This window comes from Stomoxys calcitrans, chromosome 2 (assembly GCF_963082655.1).
Source record: "Stomoxys calcitrans chromosome 2, idStoCalc2.1, whole genome shotgun sequence".
Classification (NCBI taxonomy): Eukaryota; Metazoa; Arthropoda; class Insecta; order Diptera; family Muscidae; genus Stomoxys; species Stomoxys calcitrans.
In genome coordinates, this window is record NC_081553.1 from 138,752,859 (window position 1) to 138,777,684 (window position 24,826).

At 42.2% G+C, this 24,826-nt stretch overlaps 1 protein-coding gene across 1 annotated transcript in view; it reads left to right on the top strand.

Annotated features, from left to right (window-relative positions):
- LOC106085574 (TELO2-interacting protein 1 homolog) overlaps positions 1-24,826 on the top strand; it is a 62,175-nt gene that overhangs the window by 307 nt on the left and 37,042 nt on the right. Inside the window, exons 2-4 of the mRNA XM_013249881.2 lie at positions 36-356; positions 14,925-15,102; positions 15,160-16,248. Of these exons, the coding sequence (XP_013105335.1) occupies positions 36-356; positions 14,925-15,102; positions 15,160-16,248 (1,588 nt within the window). The remainder of the gene's footprint in view (positions 1-35; positions 357-14,924; positions 15,103-15,159; positions 16,249-24,826) is intronic.

Genomic DNA, 24,826 nt, shown 5'->3' on the forward strand with positions numbered 1-24,826 from the left:
TACAACGAATACCTACAATAATATTACGCTTACAGTGACAATAACGAGCTAAGGTCCGGCTGCTTGGAATGCATTACACTTGTTACGTCCAAAGTGTATTTAAAGGAATTAACAGCGTTGCGCACCATGATGGTGGTAACATTGAAACAAATTCGAGATTGTGAAAAGGCTTCCATGAGACCTAATATTTCTGAAGAGCTTAAATTAGCGTCCGTCAAATGTATAGCTGAGAGTCTTCGCCGCTGTACTACAGACGTATTGGAACAATTCTATTGCCATAATTCATCTACGATTTTAGGACAAATCCTCTTGACACTGGTTGACTTGATTGAATATGAAAAATACAAAAAAATAATGTGAGTGATTGAATTATCAACATTTAAATTATATTTTGAGCTTTAAACTAGAATCCCAAATAGATTGTTGAATTTTCGGAATCAAGGCATAGATAGATCAAGGCTGCAGTAAAACGGCTTATTTGAACTTATTTTTTTTTGTATGTTCTTTTAACTGTAAGTTTAGATGTACATATTGCAAAGTTGCGCATTAACATTTCATTGGCGATCAGCGTTACCATTGTGGTACTTTGTGGAGATGGCAGTTAAAATATTCATAGGAGGTATTTCTCTAAGTAATGCAAATATGAGTTTTGCATTGCTGAAGAAATACAGTCGAATCCTCTTAATTGAACACCTTTTAATCGAAAAAATCGGCTTATTGAAAAAAAAAGACAACTGAACTAATTACAATAATTGTAAGGACTTTTTAACACATTTCACTCCGCTTAATTGAAAATCCGGTTAATTGAAAAATTGCTTAATTGAAATACAAATTTATGCCAAAAAAGTCACAATTCAAAGATGGAAACATTCTTCATTCTACAGACTTTGGTTAATTGAAACGTATTTCAATAATCCGGATTTCTGTTATGTTGGTACACCTGTATGTTGTATACGTTGGTTATGTCAACCATTTTGTTTGCCAGTTTTTTCTTCACAGACAAGGAGTTGGCGAGCCTCGACTAACTCCTGTAAATGAGCAAGCTCGTTCCGGTTCAAAGAACCGATCGCCGCGGGAAGTAATGATTTGAGACCATACAAACTATACGAGGTCTGATAAAACTATACGAGGTCTGATAAAAAATAGTTTAAATAGTCTGATAAAAAAAATAAAAAATAATTTAAAATCTTTTCACAAAGTATTTTTTTATTCATCAGCAACTAAATTTTCCCCTTAAAGTAATACTCCTCAGATAAGCGGGTTTTCCATTCCTCGAAACAATTCTGAAACGCGCTTTTTGATTACACAAAACTCAATAGAATGTCTGGTCAATTTTTTCGAATAGTAAAAATCAGGCCTCCAGTCAGGCCTGAAATTCTGGGTCGCGAATTATCTTTGTGGTCGCCAGTCATTTGTGGAATTTAGGGATAAAAAACGATCCCATGGCAGCCAGTTGTATCTACCGGATTGACTCAATAAAAACCTCATCGGCAAGGGCTGCCGCCTCAATGTACGTGTTCTTCTTTTTTTTTTCGTGGGAGAGGCACATCCCGGAGTGCCTTCTCCGCACGCTTCTGGTCCGTGTCGGGATTGAAAAGAACCCCGGACCCTGGTTCTGTTCGGTTTGCCAGAATCGCCTCCATCATCGGTCGGTGTCGGTGAGGTATAACCGGTACATGGAGTGGGTACATTTCCGATCTTGCTCTGGCCTCACTTCACTACTGGTTATGTCGCAAGGTGCTGTGCGAACATAGCCAGCAGTGGGTCACAAGCGTCGTCGTCGTCGCCTTCTGCGTCCTCGTCGTCGGACTATGTGACCCCCGCGACCTCTCCTGTACGGCAATTTACGCAACGGCAGCATCCCAGCCCAAGTATTGCCAGGACAGTGCCGGGAAGTGTATCGTTTTTGCAGTTAAACTGCAACGGACTCCGTGGCAAGATCGATGAGATTGTGGACTTCATGAGTCGGAAGAGCATATTGGTCGCAGCGATCCAGGAGACAAAGCTGACCAACAACTGCAGCATGCACAGTTGCACACGGATACAATGTGCTACGTAAGGATCGCTTAAGGAATGGAGGTGGGGGATTGGCCTTCGTTATACACCATTGCGTGCAGTATAGACCTTTCTCGCCTGCGCTTGACACTAGTGACCCATACATGGAATGTATGGGGGTAGCAGTCAGGTCAGGAAGTCAACGAACATAAGCGGAATCTGTGGCTGGAACACTTGGAGCAATGTAGCTGAGGCACCGGTGTAGGCAAACTGTGGTCTACTGTTAAGCCACTCTCGAACTCCGGTAGACGGGATGATATGACCTCAGTCACTTTTGGCGAAATAACCGTGACTGCTCCGAAGAGATGCGTCAAGTTGTTCAACCGTCAATTTATTGTGCATCCCGAGAGAGTCGACAAGGAGGGGAGCCATTCGCCGTATTCGTGGTTTCCGAGCCGATGAACAGCCATCACAATTTACCGTGGGCGAAGTTACGAATGCCATCCGTGGTGCCAAATCATCTAAAGCGTTGGGCCCCAACGGAATCTACATTGATGTTGAAGAATCTGGATTCACATGGAGTGGAGTGCCTTACTACAGTCCTCAACCTGTCTTTGAACACTCTTATAGTTCCCGATGTCTGGAAAATGGGCAAAGTGATCCCGCTATTGAAGCCTGGAAAGGACCTGAGTTTGTGAGAGTCGTACAAACCGATCTCTCTTCTCTCACCAGTAGCAAAGACGCTTGAGGCATTACTCCTCCCGAGCCTCGTAGGAGAATTTCCATTCGCCGAGCATCAAAATGGATTTCGTAGACTGCAAAGCACAACAACAGCTTTGCATGCCATCACCGCACTTATTTGCCGTGGCTTCAATCAGCCCAGGCCACGTGATAGGACGGTCCTCGTGGCACCTATCGAAGGCATTCGACAGCCATGCCAAATTATTCGAGGACATCGCCAACATGTCCTTCCATCCAGGCTTGAAACGCTAGGTCGCGAATTATCTGTGTGGTCGCCAGTCATTTGTGGAATTTAGGGATAAGAAGTCGAAGCACCGTAGAGTGAAACAGGAAGTTCCCGTTATGACTACGAGCTCACTTATGTAATATCGGTGCGGCTAGTGATAACATGTGTAGGTCATGCGGGGAAGATAATGAGACGTTGGAGCATTTTCTTTGTCATTGCCCGGCTTTCGCGTCAAACAGATACCCGTACTTACGTGGAGACACAATACCAGACATGAACCAACTTAGGGCAGTCGCATTGAAAACAATTAAGGATTTTGTAAGTAGCACGGAATTCCTAAATTAAAATTTTCTTTTTAGAGGTTACTTTATAGCTTTTAGAGCGCACAACAAGCCGATTACTGGCTTAGGTGTATGTCCTATTATCTATTTTACGTGACAGAAGTTGTAGCTTAACTTCTTTTATTCTGCAACTACTTTCAAAGTTATTTTTGCATTGCTACTGTTAAGCCGAAATTTTGTGAGTTTTTAGACTAAGAAGCCCATATCATATAGTGTTTATCATATTTTTTTAATTTTCAGAATTCAAAGGAATGCTGTCTTCAGTTACCTATCCAATATAAGAGCGAAATAATTGCCTTTTACTCGTTTCGATTTTTATCACTTGTTTTCTAATTGTTTTTTGCTAACAGAAACAAGAAAACAGATGATCGAGCCATTAAATCCGGATTTAAAGGGGAGTGTAAACGGGGTTTTAAATAGTCAAAGTTAAAGCAAATAGTCGACCATTCAAAAATAGTCAAGCAATTCAAGCCCTGATTATAAGACATGTTACCCACTCTGATTATGAGACTATTGTCGAGGTCCGTTTGCCAGATAAGACGTAGATATTCTCAGCTGAGCTGGCCGCCGTCATATAATCTATGACGCAAACTTCAGAGCCTCCGGAAAGAGTTCTCGTCTGTACCGTCAGTCTTAGTGTTACTGAGGCTTTGAAAACCAATCGTAAGGGTGTCTTTGACCATGCAAATTTTCGCTCATTTCTATGGATTCTTCACATATTGGCATAGAGGGTAATGAGAGGGCTTATGAAGTGACCATGCGAGCTCTGAGGCTTCCCGACATATCGACACCTCCTGTTATTCCACATTTAATTTTTTCCTAATGTAAATCCATGCAATCTTCTGTTAATGAGGATTACAGGCACGGCTCCACATTCTTTCTTAGGACTGTTATCCCCTCCGGAAAACGACTTAACTACCATGCTTGTTTCTCCAGAGGTAATTGTTTATTCTTAGGTCGCCTTACGGTGAATAAAGCGATTTTTAATAACCGGCATTATTAGGACCATACCGAATCTGTAAGATGTATGCTTGTTTTTATTTATTTTGTTTGTTTCGGTATGTTATATTTAAAATCTTATAATTATAGTATGTGATTAGTATAGTCATTATAACAAAGAGAACTTTCATTTTAATAACTATGTACGCATAAATGAATCTGCAAAATACATTAGGAACAAACCATCTATAGAGCTTGAAAGTATATTAAAATATCTTTTTTGAACTTATTTGCATTGCCGATAAGCTGTATAGGTGGTGGTAGAGAGTTCCATAGACGGGTTGCACAGAAGAAAAATTGCCACTCTGATACCAGCATTTTATGTCGCATTGGTGCAATCAGCATTCTTCTATTGGTTCTACCAAACTGCAGTTTCTCGTACAAATATTTAGGCTTTTGGTATATATAATTCTTTGTAAAAGTACCAGTGCTTTGATTTTTAATACATTTGCGAAATCCACTCCATACACATTTTTCCGAAACGCAGAAGTATTTTCGAATCGTCAGTCCATAGACATATCTAAGGATAGATTTATATGCTATTTTGAGTCGATGTTTGCTTCTGGAATCGCAGTTTGTAAACAATTTGCTTCCACAGATTAATACCGGCATAAGATAAGATTTGGCCAAAAGTGTGCGAGTGTGAATGGGTGGAACATGTTGGGTCTGGTATAACGTTCTCAGCATGCCAAAGAATTTACTCGTATCAGCAATAACTTGGTCACTCCATATTAGTGATTGATTAAATGAAACATCCAAATGTTTTGCCTTAGAGACTTGGGAAATACTTTGATTACCAATCTTAACCAATTTCTCGCACGTAATTGTATTGGTGCGGCTATTTATCAATAAGAAGTTTAATTTTTAAGGGTTAATGCTAAGATGGTTTGCCGTGGTCCATGTGTGAATTACTTGTAGGTCTGTATTAAGCTAAAGGGTGATTTTTTTGAGGTTAGGATTTTCATGCATTAGTATTTGACAGATCACGTGGGATTTCAGACATGGTGTCAAAGAGAAAGATGCTCAGTATGCTTTGACATTTCATCATGAATAGACTTACTAACGAGCAACGCTTGCAAATCATTGAATTTTATTACCAAAATCAGTGTTCGGTTCGAAATGTGTTCATTCACCGTAACGTTGCGTCCAACAGCATCTTTGAAAAAATACGGTCCAATGATTCCACCAGCGTACAAACCACACCAAACAGTGCATTTTTCGGGATGCATGGGCAGTTCTTGAACGGCTTCTGGTTGCTCTTCACTCCAAATGCGGCAATTTTGCTTATTTACGTAGCTATTCAACCAGATATGGCCTCATCGCTGAACAAAATTTGTCAAAATTTGAACACATTTCGAACCGAACACTGATTTTGGTAATAAAATTCAATGATTTGCAAGCGTTGCTCGTTAGTAAGTCTATTCATGATGAAATGTCAAAGCATACTGAGCATCTTTCTCTTTGACACCATGTCTGAAATCCCACGTGATCTGTCAAATACTAATGCATGAAAATCCTAACCTCAAAAAAATCACCCTTTATAAATGTAATTTGTAAAACTTGTTTTACTATACTTCAAAACAAAATAAATAAATAAATAAACAAAATATTGCTTAGGATTTTAATAAAATCACATTTATGAACTTCGAAAAAAACATTTATTTAAAATTAAAATGACTTATTTTTTTTGTTTTGTTCATATTTAATTATTTCGGATGTGTGTCTGTGTTGCCAACGTTAAAGTACAAAGCATTTAGAGGGAAGAGATTTTATTTATCCATTTCTGTCTTTTTATTCACTAACTTCCTAACGTAACTAGAAATTACTTTTACCTATGTATTAATCAACAGGCCCCTATGATCTTGTTATCCGGCGCCTGGAAACTATATTTTATAAATTTATTTTGAAATACAATGATCCGTTAAAGGAATCCTGGATGACCGGGAGATTCGCAAAATTGGGAAAGAGGTCCGCAGACTTTTTAACAGTTTATTGGGATGTGTATTACACACGGCTCAAAGAATACAATAAGATTACCAGAGCGTCAAAACGTGCCTCGTGGAAGCTTTTCTGCGAACAGGTCGATAGCGTTAATGACTCCGCTAAGATAAAAAAGTTTCTCTCAAAAACCCATGTCCAAACTGAAACTTTCGTTGACGACATGGGAGTTAGAGCAGAGACAACGGTGGACATGTTGAGGCTTTTGATTAAACCCTATTTTCCACAGCACACGACGGAACTCTCGAAGACCCCGGAATCTTGGAATAATGATGCTGGTCGAAGGTTTATAATTACGGAATTTATGGTGAAGGAATCCTGGAGGAGCTCCAAAACCATTTAGGCCACCCGGACCTGATGGAATATTTTCGGCGTTACTACAGAAAATATTCAATATTCAGGAGGCATGGGTTGTATTTTAACCCAAGTCCGGCAAGGCAAGTTATGCGACACCAAAGGCCTACAGACCTATAAGCCTTATGTCCTTTCTACTCAAAACCATGGACCGTATTGTAGACACCATGATAAAGAGTATGACATCCAGCGAACTGCTCAAATTCAAACAGCATGCCTATGTCAAGGGAAGGTCGGAAGAGTCTGCTTGCACGATGTTGTGGATAAAATAGAAAATTCCTTCAATGCCAAAACATACACACTGGCGGTATGCATTGGCATCGAGGGGGCTTTTAACAATGTGCGGACCGACACACTGATCCAATCCTTAGACCAGTACCGGGTCCTTAGAGACTGGATAAACCATATGCCAAGGAACAGGTGGATAAATTGTATGTCCCATGACATAAATATAAGGGAGAAAGTGGCACAAGGCACGCCACAGGGGGGTATTTTATCGCCACTCCTATGGGTGACCACCATAAATCCCATGGCAGCCGGTTCTACGCTCTGGCTGCCCCAGCTCGATTATTGCCATGCCAGTGCCGGGAAGTGTATCATTTTTGCAACTCAACTGCAACGGTCCCTCTGGCAAGATCGACGAGATTGTGGACATATTGGTCGCAGCGATCCAGGAGACAGAGCTGACCAACACCTGCAGCTTGCACAGTTGTCACGAATACAAAGTGCTACGTAAGGAATACACCTAGTGACCCATACATGAAGTTCATGGGAATAGCAGTCAAGTCCGGTACTGCCGAGATAGAGCTATACAACATGTACATACCGCCGGTTGTTTTTTTTAACGAAATAACAGCGACTGATCCGAAGAGATGCGCCAGGTTGTTCAACCGTCAATTTATTGTGCATCACGAGTGTGAGAGGGCTAATAAGAGAGTCATTCGCCGTATCCGTGGTTTCCGACCCGAAGAACAGCCATCATAATTTACCGTGGGCGAAGTTACGAATGTAATCCGTGGCGCCAAATCATATAAGTCGTCGGGCCTCGACGGAATCTCTAAACCGATGCTAAAGAATCTGGATTTACCTGGAATTTAGTACCTTACTGCTGTCCTCAATCTGTGTTTTAACACTCTTATACTTCCCGATGTCTGGAAAATGGGCAGAGTGATCCCGCTACTGAAGCCTGGAAAGGACCCGAGTCTGGGGGAGTCGTACAGACGGTTTGGCATGCCAAACTATTTGAGGATATCGCCAACACATCCCTCCAGCCAGGCCTGAAACACTGGGTCGCGAATTATCTGAGTGGTTGCCAGTCATTTGTGGAATTTAGGGCACCGTAGAATGAAACAGCTCCACAAGCCGGGGTGATATCTCCGGCACTGTTTAACCTCTACCTTTACTCCATTCCACCTCCTCCAGATGGCATAGAGATCGTATCATATGCGGTACGATCATGGCAACAGGCCCCCACCCATTGTTGACATCTGCGATAGGTTGAACGCCAACTTCGAAGAATTTTCCCCATATTTCGCTGCAATAAATCTGAAGATATCTGCCACTAAATCTTCATCCACGTTGTTCACACAAATACATGTGAATGCCGGGCTGACTGTGATGGTGGATGGAGAAATGATTCCGACCATCAAGTGTCCCAAAATACTTGGCGTCACATTTGATAGCTCTTACAAATTCTTCCCACATGCCATAGCAATTTGCGATAAAGTCAAAAGTAGAAACAAACACCTCAAGTCACTTGCCGGCAGCACTTGGGGTGCAGACAAAGAAACCTTGTTGACCACATGCTGTCTAAGCAATATCTTTTGGGCTGTTATCGCAGAGACCATCCAAATCATCATCTTGTGGATAGATATCTACCGCCCAGAAGCTTAAGGTAGATCTACATGATGTAGATAACCCTAGAGAGAGAGAGAGAGAGAGAGAGAGAGGGAGAGAGAGACCCCAAGCGGCATATCAAGCGGGTCTAGACAACATGCATGCAGACGCAGTAGCAGATGCGGTAAATAGCTACCGGGTGAATGTAGTCCTTGGAAAACGACCGCCTCCTATTGCTCCTGAAAAATTGACCTCCCCTGGCAAACCAGAGTAGTTCTGGCTCAATTATCAATTAGATGCAGCCGCCTCAACTCCTACAGAACAAGGATTGATGCCGACGTGCAAGATGTATGTCCCGATTGTAATCAGGGACCACACGATATACGTCACCTGTTTAACCGCCCAGCCAGACCCACTCGACTCAGGTCCAGATCCCTCTGGACGCACCCCATCTTAGTCGCAGGGTTCCTGGATCTTGACACTCAACAAAATCAAGCAGACGAAAAATAGAACACAACAATCTGCTACAACAACAACAACCACCATCCGAATCAGCTATGCAGATGGGTCGAAAGGGTCTTGCGGCACATGACCGGGCTAGAACCATGACGCACCACGTTTCCTCAATAAGACGATTTCAATATCTGACAAGATCAAATACATAGGTGTGATCTTGGACAGGAAACTGAATTGGAAGTGTCACATTAAGGAGCGTACTTAGAAGGCTCACAGATGTTGGGCACTATGTAGATGGGCCGTAGGCTCGAAATGGGGCCTGAATCCGAGGATAGTCCACTGGCTCTACAGCAGTGTGATTAGACCAATACTTACTTACGCCTCAGCAGTTTGGTGGACTATGGAGGAAAAGTGCAACATAAGGACCATACAACAGGTTCAGAAAACATGTTGTCTTGGTATAGGCGGAGCGAGGACGACCACGCCCACTAGGGCACTGGAGACTTCTAGATATCCAAGCCATTGACATACAGAAGGAAGTAAGAAGGAGGTCAGTATAGCTATTGGTATTATGACGGGACACACAGGACTACGAGCTCACTTATGTAAAATCGGTGTGGCAAGTGATAGCATGTGTAGGGCATGCGGTGAAGATGATGAGAAGTTGGAGCATTTCCTTTGTCATTGCCGGCTTTAGCGTCTAACAGATTCTGGCACTATTTGAGGACACTATACCAGACATGAACCAACTTAGGGGAGGGGCATTGAAAACAATTAAGGATTTTGTAAGTAGCACGGAATTCCTAATTTAGATTTTCTTTTTCGAGGCTACTTTTTTTTTCTTTGTATTTAGAGCCGATTACTGGCTTAGGTGTATGTCCATAGTGGCATGAGGCGGATTAATATCTGCACCCTCTTTTCAACCTAACCTAACCTAAAGGAAATCTGAGCTCATAGAGTTTCGTTGGGGGTAAAGCATTATATTCGAATAGCGGATATGTAAATAAAGAAGAAGAAAAAAAATTTTACGAAAATTTAGGTATATCGATTTGAAACCAAGTGAACCATTTGAAATGTTCAATAACTCAACAAATTACGAACCTTTTAGCCATATAAACTGATAATAAGCCAAAAATGGGTTACGGACAAAAATCGACTAATTGCAAATGTTAAAATTTTTTAATTTTTGTAAGAGTATTTTAGGTTAATTTTTTGGGTCAGTGGGTTCAAATACACCCATTTCATTCAAACCTCAACGTTTTTTAAACATATTTTTAAAGACTACTACTACTACTAAATTTCTCATGAGCATTATATCTCTTATATCAATGAGTGCAGTCCGATTAAAGTTTAAGCTCAATGTAAGGGCCCTACTTTTTTATGCCGAGTCCGAAGGCGTGTCACATAGCATATTCCGTATTTTTAAAGACTACTACTACTAAAGGAGGAGGCCACCGTAGCGCAGAGGTTAGCATGTCCGCCTATGACGCCGAACGCCTGTGTTCGAATCCTGGAGAGACCATCAGTAAACATTTTCAGCGGTGGCTTTCCCCTCCTAATTCTGGCAACATTGTGAGGTACTATGCCATGGACTCAGACCCAGATCCCTGTGGAAGCACTCCATTTTAGTCGCAGAGTTCCTGGGTCTTGACACTCAACAGAATCAAGTAGACGAAAGATAGAACACAATAAACAGCTACAACAAAAACGATGCCATGTAAAACTTCTCTCGGCTGTAAAAAGGAAGCCCCTTATCATTGATCTTAAACTTGAATCGGACTGCACTCATGCACATATGGGAGAAGTTTGCCCCTGTTCCTTAGTGTTCATTGGCAAAATTTGCAATTTATTTACTACTACTAAATTTCTCATGAACATTCCATTAAGGAACAAGGGTAATATCTCTCATCTCAATCAGTGCAGTCCGATTAAAGTTTAAGTTTCAAATATAAGTGGCTTTTCGATAAGATCAATTTTGAAATCCTTCAGCAATTGCTGCAACCATATACACTCTTGTGTTGCTTCCGCAAGTGACACCAACTCTGCTTCAGTTGATGAAAGTGATACGATGTTTTGTTTTCGACTTGCATAGCTGATAGTGGCTTGACCAAGTTTGAATAAATATCCACTAGTTGACTTGCGATCTTTGTTGTCACCTGCCCAATCGGCATCTGCATAACCCGTCAACTTTACGTCTTTTGTGCCTACACAAAGCTTTTCACATCGAGTCCCTTTCAGATATTTGAACACACGTTTCACTTCATTCCAATCCCTTTTGGACGGCTTGCTTACTTTGCGTGATAAAATAGAAACGACAGCAGAAATATCTGGCCTGGAATTACCAGCCAAGTAAAGTAGTGAACCAATAGCCATGCGATATTTGTTGTCGGTTTCCAATAAATCTTCATCTTTTGTTTCTTTGAAGTAGCCTGTATCCAGCGGGATAAGTGATGGTTTTGCTTTATCAAGGGCATACTGGTTAATAATTTTGTCTATATATCTAGTTTGTGATATATAAAATAATCCATTATCATCTCTTGATACCTCCATCCCTAGATACAATTTAAGTTCTCCCATGTCTGTTACTTTGGATTTTGACGATATATAAGATATTACTTCTTGAACAATATCATCGCAGTTGGCTGCTACAAGTATATCATCTACGTACACTAGGACGTATACGTAATTACCAGACACTTCCTTCACGTACAAACATATATCCGCTTTTCCCCTTCTGAATCCGAAATTTGTGAGCACATCATTAATTCTTTGATTCCAACATCTAGCGGATTGTTTGAGCCCGTAAATACTTTGGTTTAATTTACAAACCAGTTTCTCTTTTCTTTCCTCGATGAAACCTTTTGGCTGTTTTATAAAAATTTCTCTGTCAATATTCCCGTTCAAAAACGCCGTTTTTATATCAATGTGATGAACTTTCAAATTTTTATGTGAAGCAACAGCAAGTAATGTTCGAAAGGTTGTGTGTTTCACAACTGGAGCAAGAATATGGTCGTTGTCTTCACCATATTTCTGTGAAAAACCTCTTGCAACAAGTCGTGCCTTATATCGGCTTCCTCCGTCAACAAAAGTTTTTATTTTAAAAATCCATTTGCAACTTATAGCTTTTCTGCCTTTGGGCAATCCTACCAAATCCCAGGTGTTATTGTTGTACATGGACTGGATTTCATCTTTCATCGCAAGAATTCACTTCTCTTTCTCTGGATGGTTCATAACTTCCTCGTACGTTTGAGGTTCTGATTTCATTGCTGTCATATTCGCTTCATATCGCTTGGGCTTCTTACCTTTTGTTGACCTTAGTGAAACCATTTTGGGATAACTGCATCTTCTTCTTCATCTTCTTCGGAAGTAAATGAATCACTTGCGGTTTCGAAAGGTTCATCTCCTGACGCAATTTCGATGGTATCTGGTATCTCATCTATAACTTCTTCGTTGTCATTTGATGTTTGCCCGATTTCGCAGTTTTCTTCGAATGGAGTTTCCGCAAATTCAACTTTCGACTTGTCTTCTTCCAAAAAACTAACGTCTCTACTTATGATAATGGTGTTATCTTTGGGATCCAGCAGACGATAACCTTTTGTTTCATCAGAATATCCCACGAAGATGTATTTTCTTGCAACAGCATCCAGCTTTTGGCGCTTCTTCTTTGTGACGTGAGCATATGAAACAGAACCAAAAATCTTAATATGTTTCATGCTTGGCTTTTTCGAATGCCATTCCTCATAGGGTGTTACTTTGGTTGCAAACGTTGGTAGACGATTTTGTAGATAATTTGCAGTGTTAACTGCCTCTGCCCAATATTTCACATCCATATCCGCATCAAAGAGCATGCATCTTGCCATTTCCATTAGGCTTCTGTTTTTCCTTTCAACTACACCATTCTGTTCGGGTGTATATGGAGCAGTTAACTCGTGATGAATCCCTTTGCTATTCAGAAATGATTTCATCTCTTTGTTGCAAAATTCTCCCCCTCTGTCTGTCCGCAAGGTTTTCATACGCCTACCAAATTTTGTTTCTGTGTATGCCACAAAATCTTTGATTTTATGAATTGCTTCCCCTTTATTTTTCAAAAAATAAACAGTACAATATCTGCTCTTGTCATCAATTAGGGTCAGAACATAGCGATTACCAGTTGGTGTGTAATTTTGCATGGGACCACACAAGTCACTGTGTATTAAGTCGAGTGTGCTTTTTGCGCGATTTTCTGCAATCTTCGGAAAGGGTTTCCGAGTCATCTTCGCTTTTAAACACACTTCACACTTACTTTCACAATTGCATCTCTCCAATTGTATCCCAGCCAATAGGGACTTATTGACACCGGTTTTTATTGCATCCGTATCACGGTGACCAAATCGACGGTGCCAAGTGTGAATACACGACGTCATCATAGCCGAATGTTTTTCATCCATTACAAATAGATTTCTGTTTAATGTAGCACTAGCATACAACTCACCTTTCAGAGTTATCAAACACTTCTGTCCTTCGAATTTTATTGTGAAGCCTTGCATTGTTAACTTTGGGACTGATAACAAGCTTCCCTTTAATTTCGGCATAAAAAGAAAGTTTTTCATTTTAATTTCCTTATGTAAACCGTAAAATATTCCTTCGCCAACACCATTGGACTTCAAAATTGTACCTTCAGCTAGATAAACATCATTGGCACAATTTTTATCAAGCTCCGTGAAAAAACTCTCCTTACACGTCATATGGCAAGTTGCAGCGGAATCTATGAACCACATGTTCTCATTTTGAGATGAAGCGGCAACAAAACACGCATTTGAGTCCGCTTTTGACGTATATTTAGCATTTTCTCTCTGCTTATTTTGACGTTGATTGCAATTTCTTTTAATGTGTCCGTTCTTACCATACTGATAGCATTTCGGGTTATAACCTGGTTTCTTGCTTCTGGTTTTCAACATAGCTTCTTGTCCGACAAATGCACCATTTCTCCGTTTTGCCTCTTGCGTCAATTTTTCTTTTACCATATCCAATGTTAAATCCTTTTCCGGGCGAACTTCCAAGGCTGACACCAAGATATTATAATCTTCCGGCAAGCTTCCAAGAAGGAAAGACACGACCTTATGCTCGGGAAATTCTTCTCCGAGATCCTCCAATTTACCCACAATTTCCAAGAATTCTGAGATGTGACTCTCCATCGACTGGCTTTCGCTCATACGCTTCGATGATAGCTGTCGGAGGAGACTGACACGATTGCTCAAATTTGACTTTTCATGTTATGTCTTGAGGGCATCCCAATATGCTTTTGCCGTTGTTAGCTTTCTTATATGAATTTTTTGTGAATTTTCTATGGACAAACCAATCACAGCACGAGCTTTACCATCTTTTAGAGTCCATGCTGCATTCGGGGATTCAGGTATGGCGTCCATAACATGATGCCACAATTCCCTTTCCAAGAGAACCATTTCAACATTAAATTTCCAGGAAAGGTAATCATTGGTACTTAACTTGGGAAATGTTAGCTTTAAATCCATTTTCAGCTTCCTTTTATATTTTTCCTTTGATAGTTATTGTTCTGTTCTCGAAAGATTTTAGCGTAGGCCCATAACCTATTAAGAGGTCAGCTAATGCAAGAAGACGAAGAATGTTTCGAATTGTTTTCAATTCAAAGGTTTTATTAGAAGTAACAAGAAGATATTTTGAAATGAAAAAATATGTATGCTATGTGAGAAATTACTTCAAAGACTATCTTGGTAAAACATAAAAAGTAATAAATGAAAGTAACAAAATGTTATTGTTAAAGTAAATCCAATAGATACCTCACAAATATAGCCAGCTTTAGTAAGGTGATAATCACCGCAGAAAAATTTTCTGATGTTCATGCCGGGATTTGAACCCAGGCGTCATAGGCGGACATGCTAACCTCTTCACAAAGGCCTCCTTTAAAGGCTAACTTTCTGAAATCTTTTAACTAAAGATTCAAAATGTTTGTTGTTTTACAGCAATGCATCCTTGGAATGTCTAATGATTGTTTTCTACGTTCATGAAGAAGCTGACAAAATGGATGTTGTTTTACGAAACCAGGTGGCAGATGTTCTTTTCATTTTTCTGCCTAAAATTGTTACCATCCTGTGTAGAACCGCCATAGCTGATGAGAAGAAAGGAGAATCCAGTAAAATTGTACGTGGATAAAACAAATTGAAATGAATTTATTACATACATTATAAGTATTTTCAGAATTCCATAAAAGCTCTGGGCAGTATTCTTTGTGTAATATATGAGGAATCCATGGAAAATGATACAGGAGCCAAGTACGACGTTGAATCGTTCAAAAAACTCTTTTCTGTCGGTCAACACAACATAAACTGTAGCGTTGACGATGTTTTGGGCCTAAAAAAGAATCGTGGTCAACTGGAAACACGTATGAAACAGTTGCAAAATGAAGGACGATCAGAAAAATGGATGCAAGCATCGTCCAAGAAATTGCGCGTTTTATTTAATGAGACAAATATATTGCGATGTCACGTTTCAAAAAAGATACGCCAAGAGTACGCACAAATGTGCTGTTTGCTCATACAAAACTGTGCACAAAATAACCTTAAAGAGAACTTCATATTCTTGCTTGAAAATGTTGTAGCCTTTACTGAAGACGAGGATATCCATATTAGAAATCTTTGTCGTGATTGCATTGACCGAATGCAAAATGTTTATTCTACGCTCAATGTATTTGACGAGATCTCTGAGTTACTTTTCGATGAACACCTGGCCAAATTGCCAAGAATTATACAAAGGGGCGATGATGCGGAACAACTTGCCGAGCTAATGTTCCTAAAAGGATTTCTTAAATCAATGAGTCCCACCAGACTACAATTATTGCTTTCCATTCCTAAAAATTTGGATATATTTTGTATGTGTTTGTTGTTAGCCCTTGAATTGGAGATCTCTATGAACTTACTCTTGGATGAATATTCCTTGCGGGACATAGATGTTGAAAGTGATTACATGGAAGCAAGCAAACTACATTGGCGCCGTTTTAAAAATCTTAGTTCTGAGAAAAGTGTTTATTGTTTGAAAGATGTTATCTGTATATTAGGCCGTACGCCAATTTTGAATCGTTTAATCACAAATCACCTCATGGAAATGTTGCAGATGCAAAATTCGGCTATTAATGAAATACTCTTAGCAATACTTTGGCTATCGACAGCAAAGGAAAGAGATGTAAACGATTTGGGCTTGGTTAGAATATTTGTGGAAGCCCTTTTAGAGGACGAACATTGGAATTTATCTTTGGAGGCAGATAAAATAACAAAACTAAAAACGAACAGGGTAAGTACATACAAATGGGTTTTGGTTAATGTTGGGTTTCTGTGAAGAGAGAATGTGTTTTTAGTTTGCTTCGCAAAAAAATTCAATTCAATTCTTGAATTTCATCACTGAAGATATCTCACATTTGCTGATTTTTCTTTGTGTTTGAAGGGATAATTGTGCGTTAGACCCTGTTATTAATTTTTTAAAAAACAATTTTTTTACATTCAATAAATTTGTTAGTTATTTATTTTAGTGATAGCATTATATTAGATTTTAATATTGATTTTTGTATTATGAAAACTTGACAATTTTCAAATCTATCAATGTAAAGCCCGGGTGGGCGATGTTTGATTATTAAAAATTAATGAATAAATGAAATTTTAGAAATCTGTCCCCTTCTATAAATAAATGTACGAATTAAAAACAAATCTTCTAACCGCCCAATATTTACTTTCAAGGTGTAACCGTATTCCAATGTTGAGTGATTTAGCTCAATTCGTGAAGAATGTACAATTTTGTAAGTTTTAGTACCCAAATCTACGATATAAAATATCCCAATTTTGAGAGCTTTTGCTCACTCCATTAAGAAAGTACCATTTTGTCCGTTTGAGTTACCCGTCCGTCTTACAGTTACCCAAGGTACAAATTACACCGCAATTAGTACGTTTGCTTGATGCCTAGAAACTTCAACTCCTTCATGACTGACGTCGGTTTTACATTATTGAAAGCACCTCCAATGCCAAGAAATGCTACCATTGAACCCTCTATGTATCCGAATAGGTCGTGAAGGGCTGTTTCAGTGGACTTGCCCTTACTATATGCATGCTGCTGCCGCGACAGCGATCTCGAGGAATCTTTGCCCTAAGATATGTTTCTATCAACCTCTCAAGAGTCTTCAGCATAAAGGATGACAAAATAATAGGACGACAATCTGTCGCCTTCGTGTGGTAAGGTTTTCCTGCTTTCGGAATGAAAATAACCTTTGTATCCTTCCTCCATGCTGATAAAAAAGATTATACCTCCTTAAGCCAAGGAGCCAGTATGTCGGTCACAACTTGTAATTAAATCGATAATACATCATCAGGGCCTCAATCCCATGGCAGCCAGTTGTACGCACCGGATTGACCCGATGGAAGCCTCATCGGCAAGGGCTGCCCCCTCAGTGTACGTGTTCGTCTTTTTTCGTCATGGGAGAGGCACATCCCGGAGTGCCTTCTCCGCACGCTTCTGGTCCGTGCCGGGATTGGAAAGTACCCCGGACCCTGGTTCTGTTCGGTTTGCCAGAACCGCCTTCATCATCGGTCGGTGTCGGTGAGGTGTAACCGGTGCATGGAGTGGGTACATTTCCGTTCTTGCTCTGGCCTAATTTCACTACGGGAGTATAGCCATACTGACTATGTCGCAAGGTGCTGTGCGAACATAGCCAGCAGTGGGTCACAAGCGTCGTCGTCGTCGGACTATGTGACCCCCCCGACCTCTCCCGTACGGCAATTTATGCAACGACAGCATCCTAGCCCTACTATTGCCAGGCCACTGCCTGGAAGTGTATCGTCCTTGCAGTTAAACTGCAACGGACTGCGTGGCAAGATCGATGAGATCGTAGACTTTACGAGTCGGAAGAGCATATTGGTCGCAGCGATCCAGGAGACAAAGCTGACCAACACCTGCAGCTTGCACAGTTGTCACGGTTACAATGTGCTACCTAAGGATCGCTCAAGGAATGGAGGTGGGGATTGGCCTTCGTTATACACCATTCCGTGCAGTGTAGACCTATCTCGCCTGCGCTTGACGCTAGTGACCCCTACATGGAATGTATGGGGGTAGCAGTCAGGTCTGGTACTGCCGAGATAGAGATATACAACGTGTACATACCGCCGGTTGGTAGCTGTGTCCCGATTAATGGCCAGGCTTACAATCCCGACATAAGTGGGTTTCTCTCTGGCCATAATCGTCTGGTTCTGGGGGATTTTAATGCGCATCACACGTCATGGCATTCTCCCTAGGTAACGACCAGCGTGTCATAGCTTTGGCAGAGCAGATAGATAGCTCCACGTTTTGCACGGTGAATGAGGATGCCCCCACTAGGATTACGGGGAGGTGCAGCAGCTCGCCAGACATCTCAATTGCATCCCCTGATCTCCTGAGTGACGTATCCTGGCAAGCCGTCATCTCTTTGGGATCAGACCACCTCCCCATAATTCTCACCATCGACCGACCACCCGACTTCATAACCTCTGAGCGCCGGACGATTATCAATTATAAGAAGGCCGATTGCACTGGCTTCAGAGAGTATACCAATCGCCGCTTCAGTGAACTGCCACCCCCCTCTGATGTGCTTGTGGCCGAGAGGAAATTCCGAGACATCATTAACGCAGAAGCCGCTCGCTTTATACCAGCCGGTCGAATACCCCAAGTGCGGCCCAATTTCCCGGCGCAAGCAGTGGTACTCGCAGACGAGCGTGATGAGATTCGTGTTATGGACCCCGCTAACAACAGAATCAGCGAGCTGAATCTGGAAATAAACAGGGTAGTCAACGAACATAAGCGGAATTTGTGGCTGGAACACTTGGAGCAATGTAACTTAGGCACCGGTGTAGGCAAACTGTGGGCCACTGTTAAGTCACTCTCGAACCCCGGTAGACGGGACGACAGGACCTCAGTCACTTTTGGCGAGATAACCGTGACTGATCCGAAGAGATGCGCCAGGTTGTTCAACCGTCAATTTATCGTGCATCCCGAGAGAGACTGGGCAAGGAGTGGCGCCAAATCTCCCAAGGCGTTGGGCCCCGACGGAATCTCTACATTGATGCTGAAGAATCTGGATTCACCTGGAGTTGAGTACCTTACCTCAACCTGTCATTGAACACTCTTATAGTTCCTGATGTCTGGAAAATGGGCAGAGTGATCCCGCTACTGAAGCCTGGAAAAGACCCGAGTTTGGGGTCGTACAGACCGATCTCCCTTCTCTCACCAGTGGCAAAGACGCTTGAGGCATTACTCCTCCCAAGCCTCGTAGGAGAATTTCCATTCGCCGAGCATCAACATGGATTTCGGAGACTGCACAGCACAACAACAGCTTTGCATGCCATCACCACACACATTTGCCGTGGCTTCAATCAACCCAGGCTATGTGATAGGACGGTGCTTGTGGCCTGGACCTAACGAAGGCATTTGACACGGTCAGCCATGCCAAATTATTTGAGGACATCGCCAACACGTCCCTCCAGCCAGGCCTGAAACGATGGGTCGCGAATTATCAGTGTGGTCGCCAGTCATTTGTGGAATTTAGGGATAAGAAGTCGAAACACCGTAGAGTGAAACAGGGAGTTCCCCAAGGTGGGGTGATATCTCCGTCACTGTTTAACCTCTACCTATCCTCCATTCCACCCCCTCCAGACGGCATTGAGATCGTATCATATGCGGACGATTGTACGATCATGGCATCAGGCCCCCCACCCATTGATAACATCTGCGATAGGTTGTACGTCTACCTCAACGAGCTTGCCTCATATTTCGCTACAAGAAATCTGAAGATATCCGCCACCAAAACTTCAGCCACACTGTTCACTACAAATACGCGTGAGGTGAATACTGAGCTGACTGTGATGGTCGATGGAGAAATGATTCCGACCATCAAGTGTCCCAAAATACTTGGCGTCACATTTGACAGCTCTTACACATTCCCCTCACATGCCACAGCAATCTGCAATAAAGTCAAAAGTAGAAACAAGGTCCTCAAGTCACTCGCTGGCAGCACTTGAGGTGCAGACAAAGAAACCTTGTTGACCACGTACAAAGCAATTGGCCGGTCTGTGGTAAGTTATGCAGCGCCAGTGTGGTCTCGTCAACTTTGTGACACGCAGTGGAATAATATTCAGATCTGTCAGAATGCCGCCCTCCGAACTGCGACGGGCTGTCTCCTCATGTGGACCACCTCCATCAGGAGACAAAGATCCTACCAGTGCGAAGACAGAGCTACATGTTGTCTAAGCAATAACTTTTGGGCTGTTATCGCAGAAACCATCCAAATCATCATCTTGTGGATAGCTAGCCACCGCCCAGAAGCCTTAAGGTAGATCTACACGATCTAGAGCGTGAGGTTCAGCGCTACAAGAGAGAACCTCTAGATCAAGCGGCATATCAAGCGGGTCTGAACCACATTCATGCAGACACGGTAGCAGACGCGGTAATTGACTACCGGGTGAATGTAGTGGAGAACGACCGCCACCCGTTGCACCCGAAGAAATCGACCTTCCCCGGCAAACCAGAGTGGTTCTGGCTCAATTACGTTCCGGCGGATGCAGCCGCCTCAATTCCCACAGAGCTAGGATTGATGCCGACGTGCAAGATGTATGTCCCGATTGTAACCAGGGACCGCACGATACACGTCACTTGTTTAACTGCCCGGCCTGACCCACTCGACTCAGACCCAGATCCCTGTGGACGCACCCCATCTTAGTCGCAGAGTTCCTGGGTCTTGACACTCAACAGAATCAAGCAGACGAAAGATAGGACACAATAAACTGCTACAACAACAACAACAACATCATCAGGGCATGGCGACTAAAAGGAGTCGAAACTTTTTACCGCCCAAAGAATTTTCGGCTCAGATACAATTTCCCTAATTGCCTCCGACGAATGCATACCAGTGACAACCTCTTCTGGCGCCACGTTGTCCGTTGGAGAATTTCCCGGGAAATGTGTATCAATGATTAGTTCTAGTGTTTCCTCACTAGGCATTGTCCATACATTCTCTGACTTCTGAGTACACCCCACCGTGGAGGATACATCTGACGCCTCTAGGCGTGGAGGAGATGCAGACTTCTACCCAGGATATTCTGAGCATTTCTTAGCTCGCCCTTATATTTTCTTAACTCAGCCTTATAGATGTCCCAATTGTGTGGTGCTCTTGCGGCTTTCACTCTGTGGAATAAGGTACGTGCAGAATTTGTGCCGAAATTTATCCCAAACCGCCTTTCTTCTGTTTAGGCGAGGGAACGCTTCTGCAGTATTTTCTCCAAGGCTGAAACTAATAAAACGATGATCAGAGAAGCTGTGGTCATCCAACACTTCCCAGTCGCGTATCCTTGCGCTTAAGTCTTCCGATACAAAGGTAATATCTAGTACCTCCGGCCTGTTCCTGGTAATAAAGGTCGGTTTATCCCCTTTATTACAAATCGTCAGATTGGAACTTATAATATATTCAATAAGCACCACACCCCTTTCGTGATGTGCATTAGCATCACTTCCTACAATGAGGCTCTTCTTCCCTACAGAAGCGTCTTCAACCAGCAACTTAAGGTATGAATGCGGCATCTTTGAATCGTGTGCCATATATAGGGAACCCAGCCAGTAGTGAGACTTATTTATTTCAAGGCGGGTTACTACTGAATCTTCAGTACTTAGCGACTGAACCACGTCAAATCCCCCTGCCATCAGAAGAACCTTTAGTGCCACCGAATTGGCATTACAATGGTGGAGATTTATCTGTAGAAACCGGACCATAGTTAGGATTCAGAACTTTCACCACTATTGTGTTAACCTCGTCTTCTGATTCTGCCAGGAGTTCATCCTCACAAGATTCGTTAGATGTTGTCATGATGAGCTTCCGGGCGCATCCAGGAAGCACCTTTTGAGTTCCGTGCTTTCCCGCTGGGACACACATTAAGCCCAGTCCAACCGGATGACCCACCCAGACATGGCTTCTTGGGTCCCGTTGCGATGCCTTCCCCTCCAGTCTCGAATGTGGCAGAGGGATTTTCTGTCTCCTGCAATCCGCCAGACTTTAGCGATGTAGTCGATAGTTCCTCAGGCAAGTGTTCAGCAACAACTGCTGAGTCGTCTCCTGATTCCCCAACCTCACCGCTTCTATTGACCTTCAGTTTCAACTTGCTGAATCCGCAGGATATAACTCCTTCAGACTTGTTGAGATCTGCGAGACAGCCTGAGTTTAGTACGAATAGTGCATGTCTCCGGTCACCATCAGCCTCATCCAACATGCCAATATTTCAGTCGGTGTTTGAAAGATTAATATTACATTCCCTTAGCCTTCCAAGTAGGGTTTCAGGATCTGAGGAAATCCGTGGTATTCAAGCATCCGTCATTGGTCGAGCCGGAATATCTTCTTTTTTGACTAGTGCTAGTGCTGCACCTGGTAAGATCTCACCAATCTTTTTTAGCGCACAGCGACACATTGCACTTGAGCGCTGGTCCCCGAAGGCAATTAGTCTTTATCGGCCCCGATACCAGCCTGCATCGTCACAAAATGGAGGAGACTCAGGAAATTTCGCAAGGACTTTGGAGTATACTTATGACAGTCCATTGACTATCCCACTCTAATTATTCCTAGGTATGCAGCCCTGTTTTTTTCCCTTGTCGACAACTGACATCAACAAACTGTCCCTAGCGACATTAGCAAATGTTCTTGGACCCATCTTATTATTGTTCGCCCTAGTTCTTTTAGGCATGCTATGTCCTCCAGGTGACTGCAGCCTTTTGGCTGACTGATGCGCAGTTTCCGAATCTAGACGTATAGTCTTTGGGGTAGCCTGTGCAGTGAATACCCGAACCCAATTTAGGGAGCCTCTCTCCCTATTAGTGAGAGTCTAAGGATCATTCACACCAAGCCTCTCAATAAACCTGAGAGCGATGCGTCTTCTATTATTCCAACCTCTTAAAGAGCGTGTTGGTTTGCCGGGGAAGGCCTATGACCTAAGCAAATTATTGGCATGCAAAGATAGAATAGGTTCGACCTTGTTCTTAAGACTCAAACTAGGTGTCTTCGTCAAAAGCCCCTGCTGACCAGTCGTCTGTCGGCTATTGGAGCTTGGGGAGCGACTGCCCCAGTCGAGGTTTCAGTAGGAGACAACATGCTACGGCCTGATACCACCACCGCAGCTGTAGGGTCTTTAGAGTCCAGTCTAAACTATATCTGCCGCTCCACTGGAAACAGATGCAGATCATGAACCGCCTTATATTGTAGATACCTCTATCGTAGGTATCCTTCTTACACTGCAAGACTGGTTGTTATTGCCAGGACGATAAGGTCGCAAACAGTCTTGCAGTGTAGGAAGGAGATTAACGCCTTCTCTGAGGATGGCAAAATCCGCATCGTTTGAGTGCCGGGCCATAACGGAGTAAGGGGGAATGAAAGGGCAGACGATTTGGCGGTGAAGGCCAGAGAACTGCGTCAATAAACTTGGTTAAACCCAAGCTTTTCTGGTCGACGCAGTCCGAGTTAAGGAAGTAGGCGACAAATGCGCATGCAACATTGTGGAACAGCGAAACGGTCGGTAGGACGGCGAAAATCCTATGGGGGATCCAGATCGTGACAAAAAAGAGGCCACTACTGAAAGGAAGCAAGAAGGGGGTCAGTATAGCTATTGGTATCATAACGGTACACATAGGACTACTAGCTCACTTATGTATGTAAAATCGGTGCGGCAAGTGATAGGATGTGTGGGGCGTGCGAGGAAGATGATGAGACGTTAGAGCATCTCCTTTGGGGCATTGGCACTTTGGTGGGGACACAATACCAGACATGAACCAACTTAGGGGAGTGGTATTGAAAACAATCCAGGATTTTGTAAGTAGCACTGAATTCCTAACTTAAAAATTTTTTTAAGGGAATTTTATAGTTTTTTGAGCGTACAAGCCGATTACTAGCTTGGGTGTATGTCCATAGTGGCATGGGTGAATTAATATCTGCACCCTCTTTTCAACCTAACCTTACCTAGGTATCCTTGAGTGACTAAATTTCCTCTTCCAAAAAATTACCTATTACGAATTACAGAAAAATCCGCTCTACTCATAGGAGGGGAGTGTGATACTAAACGTATCCCACTTCCGGTACGATTTTCTAAAATTTTTTTTACCAACCCTTTTTTTTGGGACGCTCTTTAAGTATGGCCCTTTCCGTTTGCACTGGGCAAATAATACCCATTTTCGTACTATTTGGTACTTTTTTGTAACTCAACGTTCGAATATCACCAAACCCGGTCTTATCGCGCTCCTCATAATTCTATCTTTAGCCGTTTGGGCTGGGCAGTAATCAGTCAGTTAATCGCGCGACTTTTTTATATAAAGAGATATAGGAATACTACCATCCCGGTAGTCCGCTTCGCTAGCCCTGTTTTTGATGCACTCTTTTTAGTGTAGGACTTCCAAAAACCTAGGTAGTCGCTTAGTTTATAAAATTATGAAGTTTTGTAATAACTGCGTATAAAATTTCAGAAATCTGTCCCCTTTTGTAAAGAAAGTACCAAGCAATACATCGGAAAAATCATTAAGTCGCCTAATATATATTGTCAAGGTATAAATTAATGCCAATTTTGTTGGCCTAAGCTCATTTCGTAAAAAATTACCTATTTGTATGGTAAATGTTCGATTTTTAACAATAAAAAATTCTTACAGTCAAGGTGTAACCACATCCTAATTTTGAGGGCATTATATAATTTCGTAACGAATCTATAATTTTGTACGTCTTAGTACCTTAATGTACGATTTTAAATAATCCTCTGCTCACCCAAAATTTATAGTCAAGGTGTAATTGTATCCTGATTTTGAGAGCTTTAGCTCACTCCTTTCAGAAAGTACC